Source organism: Myodes glareolus, chromosome 18 (assembly GCF_982192425.1).
Source record: "Myodes glareolus chromosome 18, mMyoGla1.1, whole genome shotgun sequence".
Classification (NCBI taxonomy): domain Eukaryota; kingdom Metazoa; phylum Chordata; class Mammalia; order Rodentia; family Cricetidae; genus Myodes; species Myodes glareolus.
This window is the reverse complement of record NC_142043.1, coordinates 13,010,587-13,036,549: the sequence shown is the minus strand read 5'-3', so window position 1 is coordinate 13,036,549 and position 25,963 is coordinate 13,010,587. Positions and strand designations below refer to the sequence as shown.

At 37.3% G+C, this 25,963-nt stretch overlaps 1 protein-coding gene across 4 annotated transcripts in view; it reads left to right on the top strand.

Annotated features, from left to right (window-relative positions):
- The window catches only part of Supt3h (SPT3 homolog, SAGA and STAGA complex component), a 351,815-nt gene that overhangs the window by 157,784 nt on the left and 168,068 nt on the right, over window positions 1–25,963 (top strand). For 3 of the 4 annotated variants that reach the window (XM_087897976.1, XM_087897975.1, XM_087897977.1), the window contains one exon: window positions 9,166–9,250. The exons of the other annotated variant lie outside the window; for it this stretch is intronic. In XM_087897976.1, the coding sequence (XP_087754102.1) occupies window positions 9,166–9,250 (85 nt within the window). Of the gene's footprint in view, window positions 1–9,165; window positions 9,251–25,963 lie in introns of those variants that run through there. 4 annotated transcript variants of the gene reach the window in all.

Sequence of the window (25,963 nt, the reverse complement as noted above, 5' to 3'; positions counted from 1 at the left end):
TTTGTCATAAAACTCACTCTGTAGACCAGGCTGGTCTCGAACTCACAGAGATCCATCTACCTCTGCCTCCTGAGTGCTGGTTTTAAAGGTGTGTGCCACTACACCTTTTTGACCACTTGGTATTGGACAATCCCTTAGGTCGCTCATCCTTGGGGAAGAATAATTCTTCTTTTTTCCTGTAGGTCTTCTTTTTTCCTGTAGGTTAATTTCCTGTAGGTCTTCTTCTAGGGGTGGGCATTAGAAAATCCCCAGTGATTTTCTTCCTACTTTATTAGGAAAAATATAACCTTGGAAATGTTACACACTAAAATTAAGCAGATCCAAAGATTATACACCTTAATGAGTTTCTGTGCCATTAGAATGGCATTCAGAACAGAATTGTTCATAAAACTTGCTTTTATTCTCAAGTCCTGCTGATAAAGTTGGGTGCCTGGCAAATCTGTGAGTTGGTTTCAAGTCCTTTAAAGCCCACTGCTTACATGGAAAGCAGATCAAGGACAACTTTTAAGTCAATATTGCATAAAAATTTTGTCTTTATTGTAAAGTAATGGTGCTGCAAAATCACTATTTAATTGTACTTTTAAAGAAGCTTTTAAAATCTTGTTTGATTTTAAGAAATAGTTACACTGAATTAAATCAGCTTCTTTTCTATTGTAATAAAATTGTTACAGACGGGATTGTTGGTTTTCTTCTCCCTTGTCCATTCCTTACCCCACCCGGATCCCAGATTACTGTAGGCTATTTTGTTTTAACAGCATAGAAAATGCTGTGAAATTATGTGAAAATATAATAACAGTAAACATATTAGATTTTCTCTTTTGAGATTGAAACTTATATATGTTTAAAAAACTAAAATCTCACTTTAGTTCTTTTATTATTTTGGTTTTGAAAAGAAAAGCTCATGTTTACTTGATTGATTTTTTTCTTTTTTTTTGTAACTTGGGAAAATAACTAGGTAGATATGACCTGTGTGAATTTGGTGTAGAATGGAATAATAGTTTATGAAGATTTTAATGTGAAAACTCTGTTTTGAATCTTGTGGTTATGACTGATAGGCTTGGACAACACCTAAACTAAATACATGGGCTTTGGAAGTCTGAGGAGTGGGCAGAAGGTGAGGTGTCCCGCCAGAGAGAACAAGTTATGTGATACTCTGGTTCTGTATAGATACAGTGAGAAACTTGTATCTCTACAGTGAAAGTTGTTCACACAAATGTTTGTGTTGAAAGCTAGAACTTGTAGAAAGAATTCTGGGAATGGAAATTCATCTGATGCCATCCATTGATTAATCACCCTTGGACCATCTAGACCTGGAATGGAAATAGTAATAATTATGTAAAGGTTCTTACCCAGATTCTCATTTACTGTGCTGATATAAATCATTATTAATACGTTTCCTTGAAGTTGGTATCTGTGGCGATGACAATATGTATATACATGTATACTGGTGGTTGCTAAGTACACAGAACAGTTGGCCATCTACATCCATGGGTTTCCTATCTGCGGATTCATCTTCAGACTCTGGTCATGCTCATAAATGATGCTTTATAATAATTCCTTATGTAGCACCCACTTTGTAGGAGCTAGTCTCACAAAGGGCATATCCAGGCTCTGTGCAAATGCTGCACTTGTTTTATGTAGGACTTTAATTGTCCTCACATCTCTGTGTCTATGTGAATCCTGCAACTAGTACTCTGCAGATATCTAGGGGCAACAGTATGTTTTTACTGATATTTTTAGTATACTTAGATGCCCTCATATGTGTCATGGAAAGCTTGTTAAAGTACTGACAAAGCTTTTAATGGTACAGCTTAATATATGATTTTAATGATAATTTGTGTAGACTTGTATAAAAAGCTATTTATACATACCAAAATTTGAAATTCTGGTCTATAATCTAAAATGAAACCGAAAGATCATTTAATATATGCTGTGGGTTTATTCTCAATAGAATCATGACATGTAATTATATCTTCACATCTTTCTCATGTCATCACTTTTTTATACATGTTCAGAGAATAAATTGAAACTGCATTTTTTTCTGGGTATACTAAATTCCATTTTGATTTGAAGAATATTGTTGAGACTAGAGATAAATGTTTTCTTTATTTTCTCTGAACAAAAGTGACTGATCATTGTCTAGTTTACATATTCTATAAAGACAGTTGTCTTGTATGCTTTATGATTTAAATTGAATCCTTTTCTGAATAAGCAAATGGAATATATTATGTAGTACAACTGGAATATATTATGTATTTTCCTTTTGGCAGTCACAGATATTTGTACAATTAATTTTCAAATTTCTTTAGTAATTCTACAATGACTTTGCAGTGCTTTCCTCATTTGTATCTTCATTTGCACACTCTTGTATTATGTAGGACTAATGCTTTGGCTTTTCTGAATAAAATTACCAGGAGAAAATCTATCCATGGCAGTTTTATTAATTAAATGATGTTAGAAATTGTGAACTTTTTTTTTCTAGAATGCTGCTTATAAGAAATATAATTACATTAGATTTTGGCATAATTTTACCTCACTTTTAAAATTGTTGTGGGAAGGATGGTTTTAGTCAGGAGATACTGTTAAAAAGATGATCAGTTTTTTACACTAATTTAAAATTTTTTGTTTGTTTTGAAATAGGGTCTCACTCTGTAGACCAACTCAGAGATATGCCTGTCTGTGCCTCCCATGTGCTAAGTTTAAAGGCGTGCATCACCACACCCAAAAAATACTCTAAAGTTATCAATCTTAAGAAAATTCTGAATGTCTAATTATTAGGGACTTGAATTAGTTCACAGTTCATAGATAGTTTGTCTTCATCTGGGATGATGCCATGGCATGGGGTAGAAATGGCATCAACAGGATGTTGTTGCATGTCATATTACATGCCACCTTTATGGACAAGATGGAGAAATGACTCACAGTCAGTCATAAAGCTAGCTCACTCTTCACAGTCCACAACAGTATTGACTGTGGGATCCATTGTCTATATTTGGCTTGTTCTCCATGTGAATTAGAGGACTGTTTTGTTTCTTTTGCTATTTATTTATTAAAATCTGAGGAACTTTTTTATTCAAATCAAAACTTAAACCTCAATACATAACCAAACGAATACTAACCTACTTTGACTAAATAGAGAATTGACAGTGGTGGTCTTTGGGAAAGGCTCCCCAAGGATGTAGCAGTTATTCTGAGACCTTGTCTTGTGACTCTTCCTGGGGAGACACAGATTCTGTTCACTCTAGAAAGGGCACTGTCTATAGGGCCAAGAAATAATTCAGCAAGTCTAGGTTGCTGGACCTGAGAGCTTATTGAGGTTACTTAAGAGCATGGATGACTCCAAGGCAGCTATGTTAGTGGCTGGTTGCTCCAGAAAGCCACACTCTGGGGTTGTCTGCACAACACACAGGCCGTTCAGCAGTAGAGCGTCAGGGATTGCCTTGCTTAATATGACCTTGTGATACTCCAGACTCCCTGAAGTCCGTGCCTGGCAATGTACATTATCCTCACTTCTCTTTCTAGGAAGGCCTGTTTCAGTTCTGAGGAAATGGCTATAAAACAGACCTGCATGCTGAGAAATGAGAAATGTTGTACCTTGACGGGAAACATGAGGTCTGGTGTCAGTTAGGTCTTTGCATAGATTGCCCTGGGCAAGGGATGGGAATAGGGGTTATTGTCAAAGGACATAAAGTTCTTGGGTACAGGAGAAAAGTCTTAAAACTGTATTGTGTAGATGAGCATACTACTCTGTAAGTTTACTCAAAAATCATAGAATTGTGTACTTTAAGCAATCAAGTTTGCAGGCTATGTAAATAATATCTCAAGCTGGTTTTTAAAGATACTCTTTAGCAGACAAAACTTTTGAAAACAATGCTTATTGAAAGTTTTGAAAGTAGGATTTTATATTTTTATGTAAGCTGATGTCTGGAAGTTGGTAAAGAAACAGAATTCTACTTACGTAGAGAGCATCTCCCCAAAAGGCAGCTTAGAGAGCTTAGGTTTACATGCCACAGTGCACATAATAATGCCGGGCACATGCAAATCTCAGTGCATATTTGTGACCTCAAGGAAAGTAGACATCGATGAAGACATGTGTGTATAAATGTTGAGTTTGAGAGAGAAAGAGGCATGGGCACTAAGATAATATGCAAGTGACTGTTGTACAAGTCTTTGATTTTATCTTTTGGTTAAAAGTACCTCAGGATAAAAATGAAATGAGAGGGATAAGGCTGATTAGGTTTATGAGAGCAGGATTCTCAAACACTGTATCAGAAATATTGAGATCATCCAGGACAGGAAATCAAGCCCATTGCTTCTTCCCAGGAACATACTTGTAGGAAGTTTCTTGGAGGTGAAGATGTTTAATCTCCTGTTGTGAGAAAGCGTGGCAGTCCTATATTGGCATTCTGGAGGTTGACGTCCTCTATAGAAGAATCTCTATAAGAAGACACACTATTCATTATTCAGAGATGTGTTTATTGTAAGGCACCCTTCCTGGTTGACTTTTGAGTGGTCACTGCTTAATACCACGGCAACTGAAAAATCAGTTGTTTAGTAGGCAGAAGAGTCTGCTTCCTGGTTTGTAGGATTCTCAGCTAATGTAGGAAAATGAGTGCCTGACACAATATAGATACACAAGAAATATTTGTTGGATACTCAGTGGAATTCTTTAAAAGCCCATTGTTTGCTCTTGTTACCATCATCATCTCATTGTTTAAAACTGGAGAACTTGGCTTGAAAGTTCTAGCAGCTTAGACTGCAGCTCATTTGGAATCCTTTTGCCAAAGGCCTTAAGTCATTTGGAGTCTTTTCCTCCAGGCAGAGTTCCTAAATTGATGCTCAGTGTTGTATAATTAACATAGCTTAGAAAGATAATCATGTACATGGTGAGTATATTGGTGATCACGTTCCCCCCCCCCCTTGGAGAATGTCTCAGAGCATGTGATAGGGTAACGTGTGTTTCAGTTGTAGACAATAATATTAGGATATTTCCAAATTCATTTTATTGAGAATTAGTTTTTGAAAAAGCAAGAGGTCTAATAGACAGTGGTTTTCTTGAAGTGATTGCTTCTCTCTGCAAAAGTCTTGTAAAAGATTTAATTATACAAAGTAATTGAGCCAGGAATCCTTATGTTAATTTGTTAATCTTCTTTTCTGATAAATGATTACTTGTGGTTAAGTTCTTGAGTGTCTTAGAGTTTTGCTCATTTAATACTGCACCACGCAGAAAGACTTCACATACCGAGTTCCATCTTTTGCATTTAACTGGGTTCAGACCCTTAAGCTGGTTGTAAAACAGTGTGTGTGAGCTGACATCAGCATCCGCCATTGTCGTTTGCCTTTACCATCTTTTCTATTTCTCAATAAAGTATCTTATAAAGGATATTAGAACATTTGATCCATGGCTTGTTAGAAGTTCATTTCAAGGAGAGTTGGATCTTAAGACATTAAGCAAGCAGGAGAAACATTTATTATAAGGAAAACTTTTGTCTCAGATTTGTCTGATAGATGGCTTAACCATCACTTTGGCTTTCACAAACATTTTATTTAACAAATTTGTGTCTGAGAAGTAGATAAAAAAAATGTGGAACTCAGAAACATCAAAATTGAAGAGTAAGGTAACTGGCCTATGTCTGTGACTCTAATTGCCTTAAATAACTGACCATGCCCTGGTGTAAGAGGTACTTCTGACTTATATGTTGCTTTCATTGGTTGAATAAGAGACTGCCTTGGCCTTTTGATAGGGCAGAATTTAGATAGGTGGAGTGGACCGAAAAGGATGCTGGGAAGAAGGGCTGACTGGCAGACGCCATGAATCTCCTGCCTGAGATGGACATAGGTTAGACTCTTGCCAGTAAGCTACAATTACATGGTGATACACAGATTTAATAGAAATGGGTTAATCAAGATATGAGAGTTAGCCAATAAGAAGCTAGAAATAATGGACCAGGCAGTAATTTAATTAATACAATTTCTGTGTGATTATTTCATGTGTAAGCATAGCGGCCAGGATGAAAAGCAGGCCCTCTCTCCATTCAACAATGCTCAAATCTGTCCTTATGCCCCTTGGGCAGTGAGCATTCAGTCTCAAGATCTGTCAGAAGATGGTGGAGGGAATCACATGGCCTGATGATTGTGCTTTGCATGTTTTGTCCAGTGCCAGATTCATGGTCTGGGATGTGTGCTAGGGCTGTAGGCTGTTCATTCACTCTCATTCCACCTGAGAGCAATTCTTGGGGATTATAATGGTGCCTAGCCTAGGGAAGTATAGTCAAGGGCCCAGAAGGTAGAAAGGAAACTTTGATTGGGGAAACAGTCAGTCATCTAAAGTCTTCTTTACACCAAGGAGTTGTTGCACAGTGTCCATTACAAAGTAATCTGTTACCTGATGTAGGGAAATCAAAAGACCAGAGCTAAGGGGGAAAATTTTTGACTCCCCAGATGACAGTAATTTGTTAGCCACAGCATCAGCATAACACAATAAATTGTGTACATTAACATCTGCAACCATTGTAAATATTGAAAGCAACTTGCATCCAAGCAGACACACACATGAAGCTTCTGGTTCTTGTCTTGTAGACTAGGTTCCTGGCACATCAGTAGGCATACTCATATACCTTGAGTTCTTCGGTCACTGGCCTAGTGGTCTGCAACAGATTATTACTGTACTTTTCTCCTCTGCTGCCTTTTCTCAGGAGCTTTCCATTCAAGGTGGTCTGCTCTCCTTTCTGTAATCAGAGTGTGAAAATGTGGAAACAATTATTTGAACTAGATGAGTGACCTGCTAGATGTACTAAACAGAACAACATAAAACCGCAGAGCAGTGTGTCCAGCCTTCAAGAGTAAATATTTTAAGTGAGGAGATGATTCTTGGAAATGACTTCCACGTCTAACACCAGAAATGAAATAAAGATCTACTCACTCTTCAGATTGTTTACATTCATGGGTTTCAGTTTGTGTTACCTACTTTCTAATTTTCTGTCTTTTTCTTATTTCAGGATTATTGTTTGATTTGTTATGTAAGATTTCATTGTCATGTAGTTTTGCCTCACTCCTACAGGTGTTTGTTCTCATGAACTAAAATCTGCAACTGGAAAGGCATTTCAGTCTCGTGGGTTTGAGGAACCTCGGACCTAAAGTGACTTTGGTTTTAGTACCACAGAGCAGCAGATTGGGGACTAAAGCATCTTACCTGACTTCCAGAATGTTTCTCTTTCATCAGGCAGGGATGCTTTGCCCCCTCTCCCATGGCTGGCCTCCCTAATGCCTGTCATGCCCTGGGGAGCCAGATGTGTGAATCCGCACCCCACTGTTCCACAGCCCCCATCTGTTGTATAATGGGCTATGTGACCTACAGATTTTCTAGGCTCAGGAGTTTTGTGACCACAGCATTTGTTGGGTGCTTCCCCTCCCCTGACTTAGAGCCATGACACCAACTGAATCTTTACTTTTTACCTGATGACTTTCAATGATGCCATCCTTGGGTCCCAAACATAGCTGTGAAGTTTAATCTTGATTACTTGAGGGACACATTAGGGTCAGTGAATCCACCTCTGGCGTGGCAAAAGGCATTTCATAAGACTGTACGATATGATCTGTCTGATCAAGTCCATGGTGTTTCACTGAGGGATTCAGAAAGTGAGTAGCCTACCAGAAGATACCCCCCCATACACACACACACACACACACACACACACACACACACACACACACACACACCCCAAGGGAGATTAGAACATGTCTAATTGGAGAAAGTGGTTATTAGGAGTCTTTCAAGGCTGCATCGTGCTCTATCCTCTTGTTACTCTCCCACTGTTTCATATCTGCCCTGAAATGAGCAACTCAGCCCTATCATACCTTCCCTGCTCCTCCCTGCCTTCCACTGGCCCACTGAGCAGGGATGCTAAAGCTGTCAAAATGTTTCCATTGTTTCTGTCAGGTATTTCTGTTTAACACACATGCACACGCACGCACGCACACACACACACACACACACACACACACACACACAAATACATGTATACATACAGATACATGAACACACACATACTCCCATGCAAACACACATGTGCTCACACATATACACAAATGCACTCACATAAACACTCACCCACACACACATACACACAAAACATCACTGTGGTTTGGATGGGATGCCAGTTTTGTTATAGTAACAGTATTCTGCTGTGTGGATAAAGACTTCCTTTCATCGTCATGAACTTACTTTTTATGTACCTTGTCTTTCATTAACTTCAGCAGTCTTACAGTTTCTAGCTGGTAAGCCTTTTACCTATTTTATTAAATGTATTACTTTGAATTTTATTCTTTCTGATTCTATTGTCAGTGAACATATTTTGTAATTTTTTCTTCAGAGTTTTAATTTCTAGTATATAGAAACACAACTGATTTTGAAAAGACTTATTTTATGTTTATGGGTGTTTGCCTACATCTGTATATGTGTACCTCATGTTTTCCCGATGGCTCGGAGAGGCCTGAAGAGTGCAGTGGCTTACTGATAAAGGAGTTTAGCCAATCACATTCTGTCCGTGGGGCATGTTGCCCCAAGGCAAAAATTTACCATAAATCATTTCTTTATATTCTGCTGTATGTAGGTGGCAATCAAAAGCTAATTTCAGTATTATTATATCATATTTTGTGACTATTGCTCTGCTCTTATATTGACAGTGTAGACTGGTTACCTGGTGATTTGATGCTTATATTGTAATATGGTTGGTGATATTTTTCCATATTAAAAATTTTTAAATTATTTTTAATTAAGTATATGCATGTTTGCTGTTTGTGGATAGCAAGCCATGATGCTGGTGTGGTCAGAGGCTAGAAGGTTGGATCTCCTGGAGCTGGAGTGATTGTGAGCTGCCTACTGTGGGTATTGGGAACTGCACTTGTACTTTGCATTTTGACAAAGCAACTCCCCCTTACAAATACTTTGTAAACCAAGAAGGGATGCAGATAATAGTATATTTTCTTTGGAAGATATAGTTTATAAGGAAGACATTCATTTCTTTAGTCTAGAAGTTAGAGTGGACTGTTGTAGAGAACAATAACCTTTTTATTCAGCTGATTCTTACAATGAATAGGAAGCATATATGTTTGGTTTACCTAGTTTGCAGCATTAATAATGGTATGTCTTAATTTTTCCTGCAGGTTTTCTTTAGGGGATGCTAGGAGGCCTCTCCATGAAACAGCAGTCTTAGTAGAAGATGTGGTTCACACACAGCTAGTTAACTTGGTAAGATCACATATAATCCCATTTTTTGTGTCCTTTTCATTCTGTTTTTATTGTACTTCCAACTCAAAACATTAAAAAATTTATTTACAGCTAGATTTTTGAATTTATTGATATATGATATAATAATACCTATTTAAGTATATAATCTGATACATTTAGTAGTGGGATGTTGCCATAACAACAGCTAAGTTCAGCCATCGCTGATGTGCCCCAGAGGCTTGTTAGAATTCTTTAAAACCCTGTTCACTTTAGGATAAAGAATATTTGCACAAATGGCATGAAGAATTCTCAACTGTTGTTCATCTTCCTCTGATGTCATTATTATACATAACCATAACAGTTATGGAAACCTGGAATAATCCTGGCACAATAATTTTTACAGCCTCATTCAAATTCCATCCCCGTTGCCACCAGAGACCCAATCAAGGACACCACACTGGCCGTTAGATTTAGTTGCTATACCTGAGCTGTCTCTTTCTGTCTCTGCTAAGCCTGCAGTATTTTCTATCCTTTCATAACCTGAACACTTTTGAGAAGTGGAATGTTTTCTGGTTCTTTGGACTGCTCTTATAATTAGAATGCAATCACACATGTTGAACATGGTTTTTCGTGGAGTGATGGGATCTACTCAGTGCAGCATAGCAAGGATGTCCTGTCTTACTGATGTGTCTTATTTTGACATTTCTTTGATCACATATTGAAGGTGGAAATGCTGAGTTATTTTATTGTATAGATGTACTTGTTTGATTGGTTCATATTAATGTTCAAACCCAGGGTTTTGTTCATGCTAAGTGCCTGCAGTAGTACTGAGATATACTCTAAACCCATGTTACTGTTATTTTAAATATTCAAGTTAGGTTATAAATACATTGGGACATATATTTTATAAGTAGGTAAATATTTTCTTTTTTGAGTATTTTTTAACCTATTAGCATTATAACTTATCAGGAATTTTTTAAAATTATTACTATAGTGTTTGCACAAGAGTGATTTTTCTTTTTGTTCTTGTCTATTTATTACTTGGTATTCTCCTTAATTGAAAAGCTTTTCTTCCATTATTTTTATTACTTTTTGTGTTTATCAAAAAGATATTTAATATTTAAATTCTTTTCTAGATGTTATTATCCAGTGTCATTATTATTCTTATTATTCAGGCTATTTTAGGGCTACCCAGTGGGAGCACATCAGTTATCTCATATCCTACATACATTAGTGACCTCAGCACCTGCTCAATGGCATATGGCACAAAGATATTCTTCCATTATGTTAATTTTATCAATTTTTAAAGTTTGCTGTTAAGAGATTTTGTTTGACTTATAATTATTTTAACCTTACTTTATTCAGGGGCATGAATCTTTATTGATGTTGAATTTTGAATCATAATTTCTTTTTATTTAATAACTTTGACAAATAATTCATTTACGTCACTTTCTAGTTTTTAAATTATTTCATTGTTTTCTTTATATCCTTAGTTCTTAATTCTTTTTGGATATTGGAATCAATTTTGTCTTTTGTTGAATAGTCTCCCAGTTTTATTATAAACATTTGTTAAAAGCCTACCTTTTCCCAGTCATCTAAACCACCTTCTTTATCAATATAGGTTTATCTGTAGCAAGAGTTATAGCTCTTGTATTCTGTACTAGTTTGTCTTTGTACTCAGGTGGCATTTGCTTTATTATATAGGTCTAGATATCTTAGGGCTGTATTACCATAACCCCTCCTATTTTTCTAATGTATCTTGCTGGTCTGGTATCATCATACCCTTTACCTATGTTTTCCCTTTCTAAGGTTTCAGTTACTTGTAGCTAATTACAGCCTGAAAATATTAAATAGAAAATTCCAAAAGTGAACAATTAATAAGTTTTTAATGACAATCCATTGTGAGCATTGTGCTGAAAATACACGTCATCTTATCTGGGAAGTAAATCCCTTTGTTCCAGTATCTGTGTCACATGTCCCGCCTGTCTTACCGCTTCCACAGTTGCCAGACTGATTGCTGTTCCCTAGCTTCTGCTGTACAAGTCATTTATTTGAAGAAAAATGTTACATTTACATAGCTTTTCTGTAGTACATTGTTTTTTAAAGATTTAGTGTGTGTGTGTGTGTGTGTGTGTGTGTGTGTGTGTGTATTATGTACACATGATTGCATTATTGGAGGTGCCCTAGAGGCCAGATGAGGATTTTATGTCACTTGGAGCTGGAGTTACAAGTGGTTGTGAGCTGCCTAACATGGGTGCTGGGAACTGACTTTGGATCCTCTGCATATTGAGCCATATTTCTAGCCCCATCTAATATTCTTAAAGTTGATTTTTGGTTGTTGAAATCTTACCATGCCTAATTTATAAAGTGAACTATAGATGTGTTTACATAGAAAAAGTTTAGTACACATAGGGTTTATACTTTCTGCTGTTTCACAAATCTCTTTGAGGCATTTGTACGGAACCTAATACAACAGGATAGGGAATTATTTACTCACTTTTAATGTAAACATTATTACTATTGTTGCAGGAGCTCCTTCCGCTCCTTCAGCCAATAACCTTTAAGATACCAGCCCACTTGGGCGTGGTCTCTTTTGCTTTAAAAAGCAGCAGTAGCCATGCACTTGCTCTCTTGCTTCCTGCTCCACTTCTGGCTACTAGACTCCTTTCCTGGTCGTGCAGAGGGCTGTTGTCTAGGATGGTGATCTGTAAGTTTTTCCCTTTAAATAAATAACCCTTTTATTAATCATAATTCCAAACTGGTGTGGGATTGTTTTGTGACTTACGCCTTCATACCATCTTGTCTAACATATAAAATTTATTAGTATGTTTACTGACATCACATGAGTTTATAACATAGAATTGCATTGTTAGAGTATTGACTTTTTCTTTGTAACAACCAGGAGTCTGTATAGTTGTTAAAGATTGCTGATGCCTTTTAGGGAATTTCTTTTGGCTTGCGTATTTCTTGTTACATTACTTCCTAAGTACTTTGTGTTCTTCATTGGTTTTATAAATGGGGATTTCCTTTTGTAATTACATAGTGAAAACATAAGCCTGTATACTCAAGATGCAGAGCAAACTCCAAATAGAATAAACCAAAGAAATATGGGTTCAAACTCCTAAACAGTCATAGCATAAATTCTTAAAATCAGTAGACTTTCTTAACAAATGGGAAAAGGTGTTTTAAATGCATTGGAGTTCTTATCAAAACTCTACAGTCCTGAAGTGTTATAGATTTCTGGCTTAGCAGTAATTTTTTTCATCTTCTCCAAGTGCCTTCAGGTGCCTCTGCTTTTCTCTTTTATAGGGATTCAAGTTATATATTGAGTAGAGTTAGATTTCTGAGTGTTAGGGATTACATGTGTACACTACTGTGCCCATCTTTTTGTTTTGTGCGTGGGTGCTAGCAGTTGAACTCTGGTTATTGTGATGCATGGCAAGTACTTCGCCCTCTAAGTCGACCCATGATAGCAGCTGTTCAGATTATGTTGTTTGATCTTCTTCATATTTCACCACTCTGAATTCCTCTGAAGATTCAGTATTACATGTCAGCATGGCTAAGATGCTTTATAGAGCACACAAAAATGCAGATTCCCAGTCTGTCTTTCCAGAAGATTGTTTTGTAGTAGGAGGCCATGGCCAGGATCAGAGTTGCTATTTTACATATATCCTTAAGATATTTGTAATCTCAGTAGAGCAAAATTCAGCTTTGAGTGTATCAGTTTAGAATAGAAATTTAAAACTTGAGCTAGACTGTTTTGAGAGATTTGTTTGTGTTGCTGCTCTGATACTACCAGTAGAGTCAGATCTAGGTTCATAGGGTGGAGTACACACTAAATGGGCCAGAATGGATTATAGAGTTTTATGGCCAACTGAGGGAGAGCTAGAGGGACCCGCAGGAGGAGGGAGAGGTCTAAGGATATGCAGTTTATTTTTCCTAGTGGGGGAAGTAGAGAAGAGAACAGGCAATCATTTATCTGTCACTCCATGGAGCTCTCATTTAGCTGCTCCTGTACCAGCTGTTCTAGTACACAGCTAGAATTATTCTAGTAATTCTTCTGATGTCAAAGGCAAGTGTTCCATCCACATAGGTTTGTCAGCTAGCTATTTTAAGTGTAGGGCTGTTGGTACCCTTGAAAGATCACAAGGTGTTGTGTCCAGTTAATGTACAACCTGAATGGCTTTTGACTATTCTTGATACTATCTTTAATATTTCTTTCAGAAGCATTCTTTATATTTTGATTTATTTCTGAGATTGTGGGAATGTTAATCTGTTTTTCAATTCTGCAACAAATCATGCCCCATAATTTCATTGCTATGTTAGCCACATATGTCTTTAATTTTCCTATCTGTCCTCTGACCCTATATACTTGACCCATCCTACACTTTGTTTTACATGAAATAAAGTTCCAATCCCTAAAAGCTGGAGCTTCCAAGAGGTCAATCTGGATGCCAAAATTTTAGTGAAATTATTGTTACATCTGGACCTGTTTCTAGCAAACCTTCAATTAGAATGTCATTTATTCACCTCTTTTGCTTTGGTCTTTGATCATTTATAAAAGTTTGCCAAAGTACTTGTTTTATGGTCTCTTTCAAAAATTTCGTTTTGTTTATTGAAGCTTTTCTATTATCCAGAGCAGTATGGCTTTTAACAACAGGCATTAGGTCTTTTAATTGCTCTGTGGAGGAGTTTCCCTAATGCTGGCGAGGAATGATTTAACCAAATTTGACTTTGGGGCCTGCCAGAGTCCCCATAAGGCATTTCTCAATGGCAAAGGGTTATCTTACCTATCCCTGATTATCTGCATTCATTAGTCCAGTGCTGGTCTTTGCCATAACTTCTGCATATTCCGTAAGGCTGGAGCCTTCTGTTTGGATTATCTCTAGGAAAAAAAAAAAACATTGTTTCTAAGGACGTCTTACCTAAAATTCCTTTTCAAACAATCATGTTTACCACAATTAGAACATCTGAGATTTTTATTTTTCTTAAAATTTCTAGAAATTACTTCTATCAAAACAGCAACTTAAGTGTGAGATCCAATATCAGCAATATTTCTAATCCATTCATTTATTGGTGTTGATCTTGTCTTAAAAGGCCTAATAATCACCTTTTTCCATTCTGAAATAGCATTTTCAAAGGCCAAAAATCCATCTAATATTTGTCTAACTTCTGGATCTCATATCATTTTGTTTATAACCGAAGTCTATCTTTGGAAAACATCAGTGATATCTTCTTTTGGGCCTTGTGTAATTTTAGTAAATGACTGAGTCCTATTTCCAGATTCTTCAACCCTGTCTCAAGTATTCAAAACTGCTATATAACATAGCGTCAAGCTGTGATCATCAAACCAAGGCTGTCTTTGTATATCAGAATACTGGTCTTCCCGAGAACCCAGTCTTGGGAAATTTCTATACCTCTAGCCCTACCTTGTTGTTCTGTGACCCTAGCTTCCTCTCTCCACCATTTTTTCCATTGTAACTTAGGGCCAGCTCTCAATATTGCTAGCTAGATCTTTTCAGACTTTTGGAATAATTCTGAGTTGCCCGTGATTTTTACGTCTGCTTCACATAGGATGAATGCACACTATATGAAATGACTGATTTTTAAAATCACTTCAAATCTAAAACTTCTACATGCTTCCAGTTAACTTCTGCATGGCCTTGAGGGATGCCCAATCTGGTGATCATTCTTGTGTGGTAACTATATAAAGTAAAATTGGTTTTGTAATGGTCTTGGACCACTTCTCTTCAGTGGTTTGATAGGTTCTGCTCTAAATTTGTCTGTCTGTGTCTAAATATTTTTTATTTTCATTATTAGATCTTTCTAAGGCTTGTGTCTTATCAGTGTTAAGTCTTTCTAAAGCTTGCATCTTATCAATATTAAGTCTTTTTAAGGTTTGTGTCTTATCATTCTAATTTTAATATTTGACACAGTTATCAAACCATTTTTTTAGAATAAAATGTGAAATACCAAACTGATAGTAAGTCAAGTCAGTATTATGTCTGTCAACTAAGTGGTTTGTCTCTTCATTTATGTTTTTCATTTGCAAGGCATCTTTAGTAGCACTAAACAGAGTACTAACTTTCTGCATTGTGATATTTTCTATTATTAACATGGGAAAGATCCCCCCCTTTTTTTTTGAAAACCCAGTTTTCCGTTTAAGACTTCCCAGGTGTCTCACCAGTTCTACTGAGGCTGACAGCATAGGCAGAGCTGTGTAGCGTTCATCAGCTGCAGTGACAGTGCTTTACTGTTTCGGCAATGAAGGCAGGTGTGACTGTGTGTTCCAAGTCATGCTCATTGCATGCCTGGGCTGAGGGCCACTGTGCCTGTCTCAAAACACACACACCAAAAACAAAACAAAAAAGTGCAAATACCTATATACATTAATGTCCATTTAAATGCTAAAAATCAAATGAAAAGATTATACTTTTGTATTAAAATAATGTCATAATTTGCACAAATAATGCATGTTATCAAGTTTATAATCTATATTCTCTTCATTTTAGAGACAGAGGAATAATAGAGAGAAGTTATGGAGACTCTACAATTTAGTCATCAAATTTAAACTTACATCATAATAAACCAATTGTCATAATTATTCCTTTATTTCAGGGCTTGATGTTTGTAGCCCAATTATTCACTGTGAAAGATTAATGCTTATTCCATGGCCTACCTCTTGTTTCACCCAAAATTCTTTTATGCTCATATTTGATCTGTTTGTATGGCATCACCTAGCCAGACAAGGGAAGGAGTTTGAAGTTGGTGTTTGTCATAAGTTGCCTCATCTCTTTTGCCCTATGTCATTGTCTTGAATCATCTCTTTTAACAATCATGCTCTTTTTAACCTCTGAGGTTTTACTTTTTTGTATTTTTTTGTGTGTGTGTGGACTGTCAATAGTTGTTCAGAATAGTGCCTTCAAGTAAGAAAACTGTATTTTCCACATAGTACATAGAAAAGCATTGGAATCTTCTTTCATTATAAAATCTGCCAACCAGTTATTCTTGAAGGTTGGAGTGTCTCTAACTCCAGTGATGGTAGATTAAAATAACCGACATGTAGCTACAATAGCAGCTCGTTCAAGAAATACTTTACAGCAAGATTAACTGCAATTAATTTCTCAGGAGTGGTGGTAGAAGCAGTGTGATACCAGCTCAAAGGTAGGGGTAAGGTTACAAGATTGAAGTTTGGGGTACATAGAGAATCCCAGTTAAAAGAAACAAAGGAGGAAGCGAGGGAGGGACGGAACAAAAGTGTGCAATTAGCTGTATATTAAACTTAAAAGTTTTCCCCTAAATCTTCCCCGTCCCCCTTTTTGTGTACAGTTCCCATGCAATCTTTAGCCCTTCTAACCCCCAATTCTTACTCAGTACTTTAATAAGGCAACCTCCATTCCAAGTAATTCCCCTTTTCTCAGTTTAGCTTAGGAGTTATGAATGGTTTAGCATCATTGGTTGCTTTGTGATGGTTTCTGCGTATAGGTTATAAAATATGTTAACTAATGAAAATATGTAGTTTAAATGCAGAAAAGCAGTTGATTTTAATCCTTCTAAACAGATTAAAATAGCAAAGTAATAGAACTTTGACATGATCACATGTTTGGCACTAAAGACCAAAATCAAGGCCTGTAAATCCAGGCAAGCAGTCTTTCGCTGCCTTCTGCACTTACTCTGAATTATAGCACTTTAAAGTTGATCCATACCTGAGAAATCATGCTTGTTTTCACAAAATGAAATGACCATTTTATAGGCTATGTTTCTTGAATTTTGGGTATTTCGTATGCGTCAGGAATTCGAAGTAGAACTCCACAGAGACAAGAAGTCCTGTAGTCGCCACACTTTACACCATGTTACCATGCTAGCACCTGCTACTGGCATTGTTCATACAGAGTATCGATAATGTCCCTTCTCTGTGTGACAGCTAGGGCTGATGGTTGTTGTGGTTGAGAACAGGCCACTTCTGATGTGATTTAGATAAGAAATGGATCAGAAATACCCAAAGAATTTTTGCCAAAAAGGTATAAAACTTGTTCGTTTTTAAGCTCCCTCCTCCTTCCCCAGGCTGTCCCCCTCTTAATGTTCAGTTAATAGGGATTTGTGCAATTGTGTGTGACTTTGTATTATTATATTGTCAGTATTTCTTCAAGTTCATCCAATCTGATTCTTCTGGCAATATAAGTATTTTATGTCTCTTAAGCCCAGGTTAATTACAAGATTAATCTCTGCATTAACTACTCTGTCACAGCTGTGACAGAAATCTGACACAAGCTGCTTACTGGAGAAAGATTTATTTGGCTCATAGTTTTGGTTGTTCAAATAAGCCAGGAAGATCAGTTTGAAGGAAATTTTCAGTATTCTCTGCTGTTCTTACATTTTCTTTCATTTTTTTCTATTTATTTTATTTCACTAATATTCAATTCATTTTTTAAACCCTTACCTCATGAGTGGTCTCTAGCTGTATTCTCAGTGTGTCTCACATTACTCAGCATCTTAGCTGAGGTTTAACATAGCAAGGTTTCTTTCCTAGCAAGCTTCTTCCCAGAGTTCTCACTGGCTTTCTTTCTGGTTTGCTCAAATCCTACCATAAGGATGGTGATGGTAAATTGTATGGTACTGTATCCTGGGTGCTCTTTGATGCTGTTCGTTCTGAATGTTTTATTTCTGACAAACTTCTCATGGTTTCTTGGGTATCCATTAGTCTCTGAGTAAGCCAGTCAAACCTGAGAGATGCAGCACTTTGCTGAAACTCACTCTCTGGGCTGAGCTGCACCACGTAGTACAGATGGGGAGAGATGTGGGTAGCGTTGAAATGATGGCACGCTGTTGGAATCATCCTCTAAAATAATACCTGGTGGCGTCTAATGACTACGTCACTCCTTTCCTTTGGTCTTTCAAAGTCAAAATCAGAGATCTTTCCTTGTTTTACACATAAAATACAATTCCTTAACATGGCATTTAAAAATCACACTGAATTTTCAGTGTATGACTCTACAAGCAGCCAGTCAGACATTTAATTGTCAAACAGCTTTCATATGTAATCATTGTCTCAGGATTCGTGTTGATATTAGTAATAACCCTAACTTATGGAAAGGATTGACAATAAGCTTCAGTGTGTGAAGACAAGCAGCTGCCACTCACCCTGGAGGTTACTGTGTGCACTCTCTCTGTCTTCCTTCCTGCCTGCCTTTGTGTAAGTCACTTTGTTCTTTCTCCTAGTACTGATTAACTTCAAAAACATTTTCCAAGTCCTACATTCACCCCGAACAAATTCTGTCTTTCTTTCTGGATGCAGAAATGCTCCCATTGTTCCTCTCTGTCCCCTGTGTTCTCCTCTAACTCTGAACCAACGTTTATTTCCAGATTTTCTAGATCCTTTCCACACTCTCTGGACATCTCCTATTTATAAATAATTCTGCATCTTCTTTTCCCGGTGCTGATGTTATTCTTGCTAACATGGAGATTATAAATAAAAGAGGAATATAAGATCTTTAATACATGTTCAGCCAGCCTACTAAAGATTTTTTATATTAGTTAATTCTGTGTGATTGTACACACACACACACACACACACACACACACACTTTCCACATTTTAAAATTATTTATATGTGGTATAACAATAAAAATTTAGCCTTAGCTTAGATTTATTATGTAAATATAATTAAAAGCTTTTATTTATTCCTCAGATCTTAATATTTTATTTTATACTTATACAACATTACCACTTCTTTAAGTTATGTATTTTTATTCATTTACACCATGAAATGGATTCACATCCATCATTATTTTTATTATGGTTTTTATACTGCATTGTGATAATTAGTAACTTTTATTCTAATGTTTTTTTAAAGTTTATTAAATTATAAAAGTTTCCATTTCCGCCCCTCCTCCCAACACCCTCCCACTTCCCCCACTCCCTCTCCTCCTCCCTCTCCATCCCTAAGAGTAGTCAGGGTTTCCTGCCCTGTGGGAAGTTCAAGTTCCTCCCCCTTCCCTCCAGGTCCAGGAAGGTGAGTATCCAAACAGACTGGATCCCAAAAATCCAGTATATGCAGAGGAAACAAGTCCCAGTGTCATTGTCAGTGGCTTTTCAGAAAGACTCCGGGCCAGCCACATCCAGAGAATCCGGCCACATTCAGAGAATCCGGCCACATTCAGAGAATCTGGTTAGATCACGTGCTGGTTCAGTTCCAGTCCAGCTGGCCTTGGTGAACTCTCCTTAGATCAGTCCCCTTGTATCAGTGGGTGATGGCACCCATCACAGTCCTGATTTCTTTTTTCATTTTCTTCATCCTTCTGCTCCTGATTTGGACCGTGGAGGGCTCAGTCCGGTGCTCCAATATGGGTCTCTGTCTGTATCGCCATCCAACGTCGGATGAAGGTTTCCTCTGCTCTTGCCTTCTTTGTTCACGTTCTCCTTCCTTCTGCCTCTCGATTGGACCTAGGGAGCTAGGTTCAGTGTTCTGAAGTGGGTCTCCGCCTCCATCTCCCTCCATTGCCAGATGAGGGTTCTATGGTGATATGCAAAATGTTCATATTCTGATGGTTTTTATCTTTCTAGTCAGTTTTACATCTGTAGATGAATTTATAAATCACATTCTTTATTTCATAAGAAGATGCTAATTTTCCTTGGTGTTGTCTCTATGCTAAAACATAGTTAAATTCCAAGTTGTATATGTGTATGTACAACCTGATATCTATTTTTATATACCTATATAATGTGCATGTTGTTTATCACTTGAAATTCGAAAAGTATTATCCACATTAAAAATTCTTACCATAATCTTTATTCAAATTTTTAACCTAAATTGGAAAAAAAGTTTCTTAAACATGTCAATTTATAAAGACTTAGTTAAAAATTAAGTCTGTTGAGGATGTTTAACGGGCAGTTTTGAGATGTTTATCAGTGAAATTTTACTGATACTGAATGCCTACTTCTACTGAAAATTAAGCAATAAATGTTGGAATGAGTTTTCCACAAATCATGCTTATTACTTGAAGTGTGTTTAGTCTAGTTTATGTGCTTTTCTTCTGTGTACTGTTGAAGAGCAGAATGAAGAGGCCCATGGTAACTTGTTGCTAAAGTAGTTGCTGACAGGAAACAGCACGAAGTCCTGAGGAACTACGATAGAATGATGACTAAAATACCAATTAACAAGAGTATAGGTTACCTACCTGGTTTTCAATAAAGTATGTATTATTTTATTAATTTTTATTAATTACTTTAAAATATGTATTATATCCTGGCAAATACATATTGAAATGCTGAAAGCCTCCTGCTACCCCCATACCAGAAACTGAACAATGTGTTGCACATAACTGAAGATAGCATCGCTTTGTGGGCCCTACACAGAGGTGATTGAATATAAAGGACAGAAGATATATGTGTATATGTATGTGCATCCACACACATGCATACACATGCGCACATATATGAAAAAGATACTCAAACTATTGTGGACTTGTTTAGAAAACTATAATGTTGCTTGCTTTGGTGTTGGCTTCATGAACAAGAAAAAGGCCTAGTGAAGTCTCTCTTTGAGTACAGAAGATCCTAATTTTTATTAAAAACTTTTATTAGAAATATCTCAAGACTTAGTATAGGATTTGTTGAGTATTAAAAATTATAATTGTGTTCCTGGTAAAGCTTTTGCCCACATACGTGTTGAATTGTAGTCCATGACTTAACTTGTCTTCCCATGAGGAAAGCCTCAGCATTGTTCTTTCCTAAACACACCAGCATTTGATGCTGTTACTGAGAATAAGATTGTTAGGGCATATTGTGTTTACTGGATACTTTCTTCTATTTAAAAATAAAATAGTTAGTCTATATTATTTTATTAAATAACTGCAGTATTTAGCCAGAGCCAACAATGGTCTGTTTTCAAATGTTTTGTAAGAGAAACAATAAAATACTTCATCTATACTTTTTTGTTTTAACATATCTGTTTTCTTCTCTTTTAGGTTAGTTTGAAAATCAAAGTTTTGTTTATCATTAGGAGTCATTTATCTATCCCAGTTTCCAGAATCTGAATCATAATTAGTAAATCATCCTTTTATTTACACTTGAGTTTCAAAATGAACTGTTTCCTTGTTTCATCTAAGTCGTTATGTTCTCAAAAGAAGCTGCTTAATCACTACAGCAACTGAATTTATGTTGAGATGTCAGAATGGCTTTGAATGGTGCAGTAAGAGTAGACTGCTTATTTTTAAATGTCAAATGGGTTGTGTAGGCTTTATATTTTATGCCAAGAAATCAGATCTATCCATCTGTATGAAGTCACCTCTGATGAAGCCCAAGTTTGTACTTGGAGCACGAGCGCTGTTTCCTAAGTGTACACTGGAGACGAGAGTGAGAGAAAAGTGGGACCAGATTTCCGAGATCATCCAGTTTCAAACTGGGTCATTTTGTAGTGAGCTGGAGGGGGTTGCAAGTTTTAGATAGGCAGAGGCAGAAAAACAATACGTGAGTTTTTTGTATAGATCGTGAAAATTTCAATGTCATTGACAGAGGTATATAAAGAGGCTGTTATAGTAGTTAGGCTGGAAGCATTTGTTTTTTCTTGGATAGTGATCAACACCAAATGAAAAGTCCAGGAATAGGAAGCACCAGAAGGAAAGGAAAGGAGAGGAAGGGGGAAAGGGAGGGGAGGGGAGCAGAGGCAAGGAAAGGAAAGAAAAGAAAATAGGAAAGGAAGAAAGATGTGAAGTTTGAGAATATAAAGGATGACACAACTGGCAAGGCAGGGGTGATGCTGAGCAGCCGAGCAGAGGGCAGCTGCCTTGGTGGAAAGACCTGAAAAAAACAGGTATTAAGGAGAGATCATAGCTTTAGAAGTGTGTGTTTGCAACTGAAGGGACCTAAGGGAAAAGATCTTAGAACACTAAAGAGCATCATGGCTGGGGTGTGCTGTCTGCCAGAGAAGGGATGTGAAGGGACAACAAGACAGGAAGGCTGCAGCATCACCTGGATGACTGAGAAATCTGGGAAGGGAACATTGAGACCTAATCCTGGGGAGACTGGAATGTGACAAAACTACTGACGTTTTCGTTTTTCCTTTGTATTTATAGTAATCAATTAACTTTTAATATAAGCACAGAAGTAGTGAGATGGCTCAGCAGGTAAAGAAAGGCACCTGCATGTTGCTAACCTTGATCACCTGAGTTTGAACCCTGGAACCCACATGTAGAAAGGAGGGAACTGACTCCCTCCACCCATGTGTCATCATACACACACACACACACACACACACACACACACACACACACAAACACACACACTTCTGTTTTTTTTATTAATTTATAAAAATTTCCACTTCCGCCCCTCCTCCCAATACCCTCCCACTCGCCCCACTCCCTCTCCTCCTCCCTCTCCAGTCCTAAGAGCAGTCAGGGTTTTCTGCCCTGTGGGAAATTCAAGTTCCGCCCCCCTCCCTCCAGGTCTAGGAAGCTGAGCATCCAAACAGACTAGGATCCCAAAAAGCCAGTACATGCAGAGGAAACAAGTCCCAGTGCCATTATCAATGACTTGTCAGCCACATTCAGAGAATCCAGTTTGATCACATGCTCGTTCAGTCCCAGTCCAGCTGGCCTTGGTGAGCTCTCATTAGATCAGTCCCCTTATATCAGTGGGTAAACGCACCCCTCGCGGTCCTGACTTCCTTGTTCATGTTCTCCCTCCTTCTACTCCTCAATTGGCCCTTGGGGGCTCAGTCCAGTGCTCCAATGTGGGTCTCTGTCTCAATCTCCATCCATCGTCGGATGAAGGTTCCCTCTGATCCTGACCTCCTTGCTCATGTTCTCCCTCCTTCTGCTTCTCATTTGGACCTAGAGAGTTAATTCCAGTGTTCCAATATGAGTCTCTGTCTCTATCTCTATCCATCGCCAAATGAAGGTTCTGTGGTGATATGCAAAATATTCGTCAGTACGGTTATGGGCCAAGGCTAGTTCAGGCCCCCTCTACTCTGCTGTCCAGGGAATAATCTGGCGATCTCTCCTTGGGCCTGGGAACCCCTCTAGAATCAAGTCTCTTGCAAACCTTAAAATGGCTCCCTTATTTGAGATATATACTTCCCTGCTCCCATATCCATCCTTCCTCCCTCCTCCCCATCCCATTCCCCCAAGCTGTCCCCAGTCCTCCCCTACTCCCTTCACTTCTGTTTTAAGGCAGAATAAAACAAATGTAGACTGGATGTATCAAGATTTTGTGATAAATGATACTCTTCTAACGTAGATAAATCAAAGCTAAGCATGTGTTCTTGTTGCTCTTTTCCCTCTTTGTGTGATGCTTGAGATCATATTGTTGAATGTAGCTTACTCTACTGAAGATCAGTACTACCAAATTTCATGAATTAGTATTATTTTCTTAGTTTCAACTTCTGTTTTTTTATGATATTTATAAATACTAGTCTGACTATAAGCTTCATCCTCTATCCATACGAAGTGACTCATTTGAAGGCATATGCTTTCATTGCTACTATGACAGTGTCAGTGTTCCTCTGGGTATGGAGGTGGTGGAGATACAGACTTAGCACATTCCATGTGTGCTGACCCAGTGTGTTCATGCTTTAAGAGTCATCCATCCAAATGTGTCCGTCCTTGTTATTTCTGCCCTAACCACAAATGCTGTAAACTCTGCACCATGAGCTGGGAAGTGCTGGTAAAGCAGAAGTTTCGAGGACACACATTACTGGGTTTGAATTTTGGCTTCCTGGTTAGATAGTTTTACAGTTTTGAAATTCATCCCTAGGAATTTTTGTTGACTAATCTATTGAAGTTTACCAGCCTCATAGTCATTTTATTGTAATATATGTAAGTCACCTGGCACTGGTCCACACCATTTATCAATGGATGCAGGCAGCATTTAATTATTTACACCCAAAATTATAATCATGGCACTATGTGTCAAGGGCAAAGGCACAGAAAAGTCAGAGACAAACCTTCGATTCCTATGCTGTATGTATTTGGGGCTGCTTTCCTGCATTGGAATTGTTTGCCATGTATAGTTTTGTTCTCTATTTCTTGTGTCTCCACATTTCATTCATTTTTTTCTAATGTATCTTGCAACATTTGCACATACAGAAAGTTATTTTTATATCAACTCAAATATTTCTGCTTATCCAGAAAATTCTTCAATGCTTTCTCATGCTTTTGAGTCACCAGAGTTTATGTTTTAGTGATGATTACTATGCTTATTTTGCTTCTTTTTCAACAATAGTAGTTTTCAAAATTTGTGGCAAAGTCTCCCAACGTGTTTCCAAACACATGAATCTAGATCACAAATGAGCAACGATGTTAATGTACTTATAAAATATGATGTCTTATATTGATATTATCTTTTTCTTTCATTAAAGCATTTACCCTGGAAAGGCTACTCAGAAACTGTTGATCTGTAATTTTGATAATGCTTTTCCACTCACGTTTTTAACATTTGTATTTTATTGTATTTTATTTTTTGTTGTTATTCTTTTAGATTGTGGTTCACTCTGTACCCCATTCTGGCTTTGAATCCTCAACATTCCACCTACTTTTTCTCCCAAGTGCTCAGGATACAGGTGGGAAACATCATGCCCGGATTATTTTACAATACTCGAGATGGGCAGTGGTGACGCACACCTTTAATTTCAGGATCAGGAGGTAGAGGCAGGCAGAGCTCTGTGAGTGTGAGGCCAGCCTGGTCTACAGAGTGAGTTTCAGGACAGAGCTACACAGAAAAACCCTGTCTTGAAAAATCAAAAATAGAAAGTAATTACTGGGATTTAGGAAGAATCTATTATATTTCCAAGACTCATGTGTTCTGGTTTGTGGATTAGCTTTCAAGTATCTTAACTTTGGTTTTGCTTTTAGTTTTTAATAAAAAAATCACTGATTTTGAGATAGGATCTCTGTAGCTCATGCTGTTCTCCATCTCCTACCCTAGTGTCTCAAGTGCTGGGGTCACAGGTGTGCCCTTACCCCAGAGCAGTTTACCTTTCAATACCTGGGTATTCGTGTGGAGGCCTTACATTCATGAGAATGATTTCAATTCAGTATTTTGGGGGACTTGTTTTGCCGTAGTGGTCCTGGAACCTGGAGCCTTTCGTACTAGACAAACACTTAACGCGTGACGTTCTTTAAAATCTACCCAGCAATATTTTTAATACTTTCCTACCCCAAATCATACAGCACAAAACTTTTAGTCCATACATTGGATTAAACATATTATGTATTTTAAAATCATTATTTCTTTACAGTAAAATTGTCTTTAAATAATATTCTTAGAAGTAAAATTTTCCTGCGCCTTCTATAGTTGAGGTCACAAATCACCTGTAACATCTAATAATCAGCTCAACCTGATTCTACACTCTTGATGGTTTTATAGCAGGAACTTGTGTTTAAAAGGAAGATTGGCTTGTTAGCTGAATTATGCAATTATAAGTAAATGTGGTCGCAGCTGCTTTTGATATTCTTTGTTATACACCTGATTGAAAACAACAGGTTTTTAAAAATATTTTTTATTTCTTACACTGACACCTAGTGTTCACTGTTTCTGATATCGAAATATTAAATTTTAGTTATTAGTAGCTATGAAAATAGATTTCCATTCAAAAAATTTTTAGAAATACGCCTAAACACTGATCACTCCATCTCATTTTCTACACTAGAGTCGGAGTTTACCTTGGTACTTGTGTGACACCGCTATAGACCACCCGGTGGGCTTCATTAGATTTGACAAATGCATAGGAAGCATGGA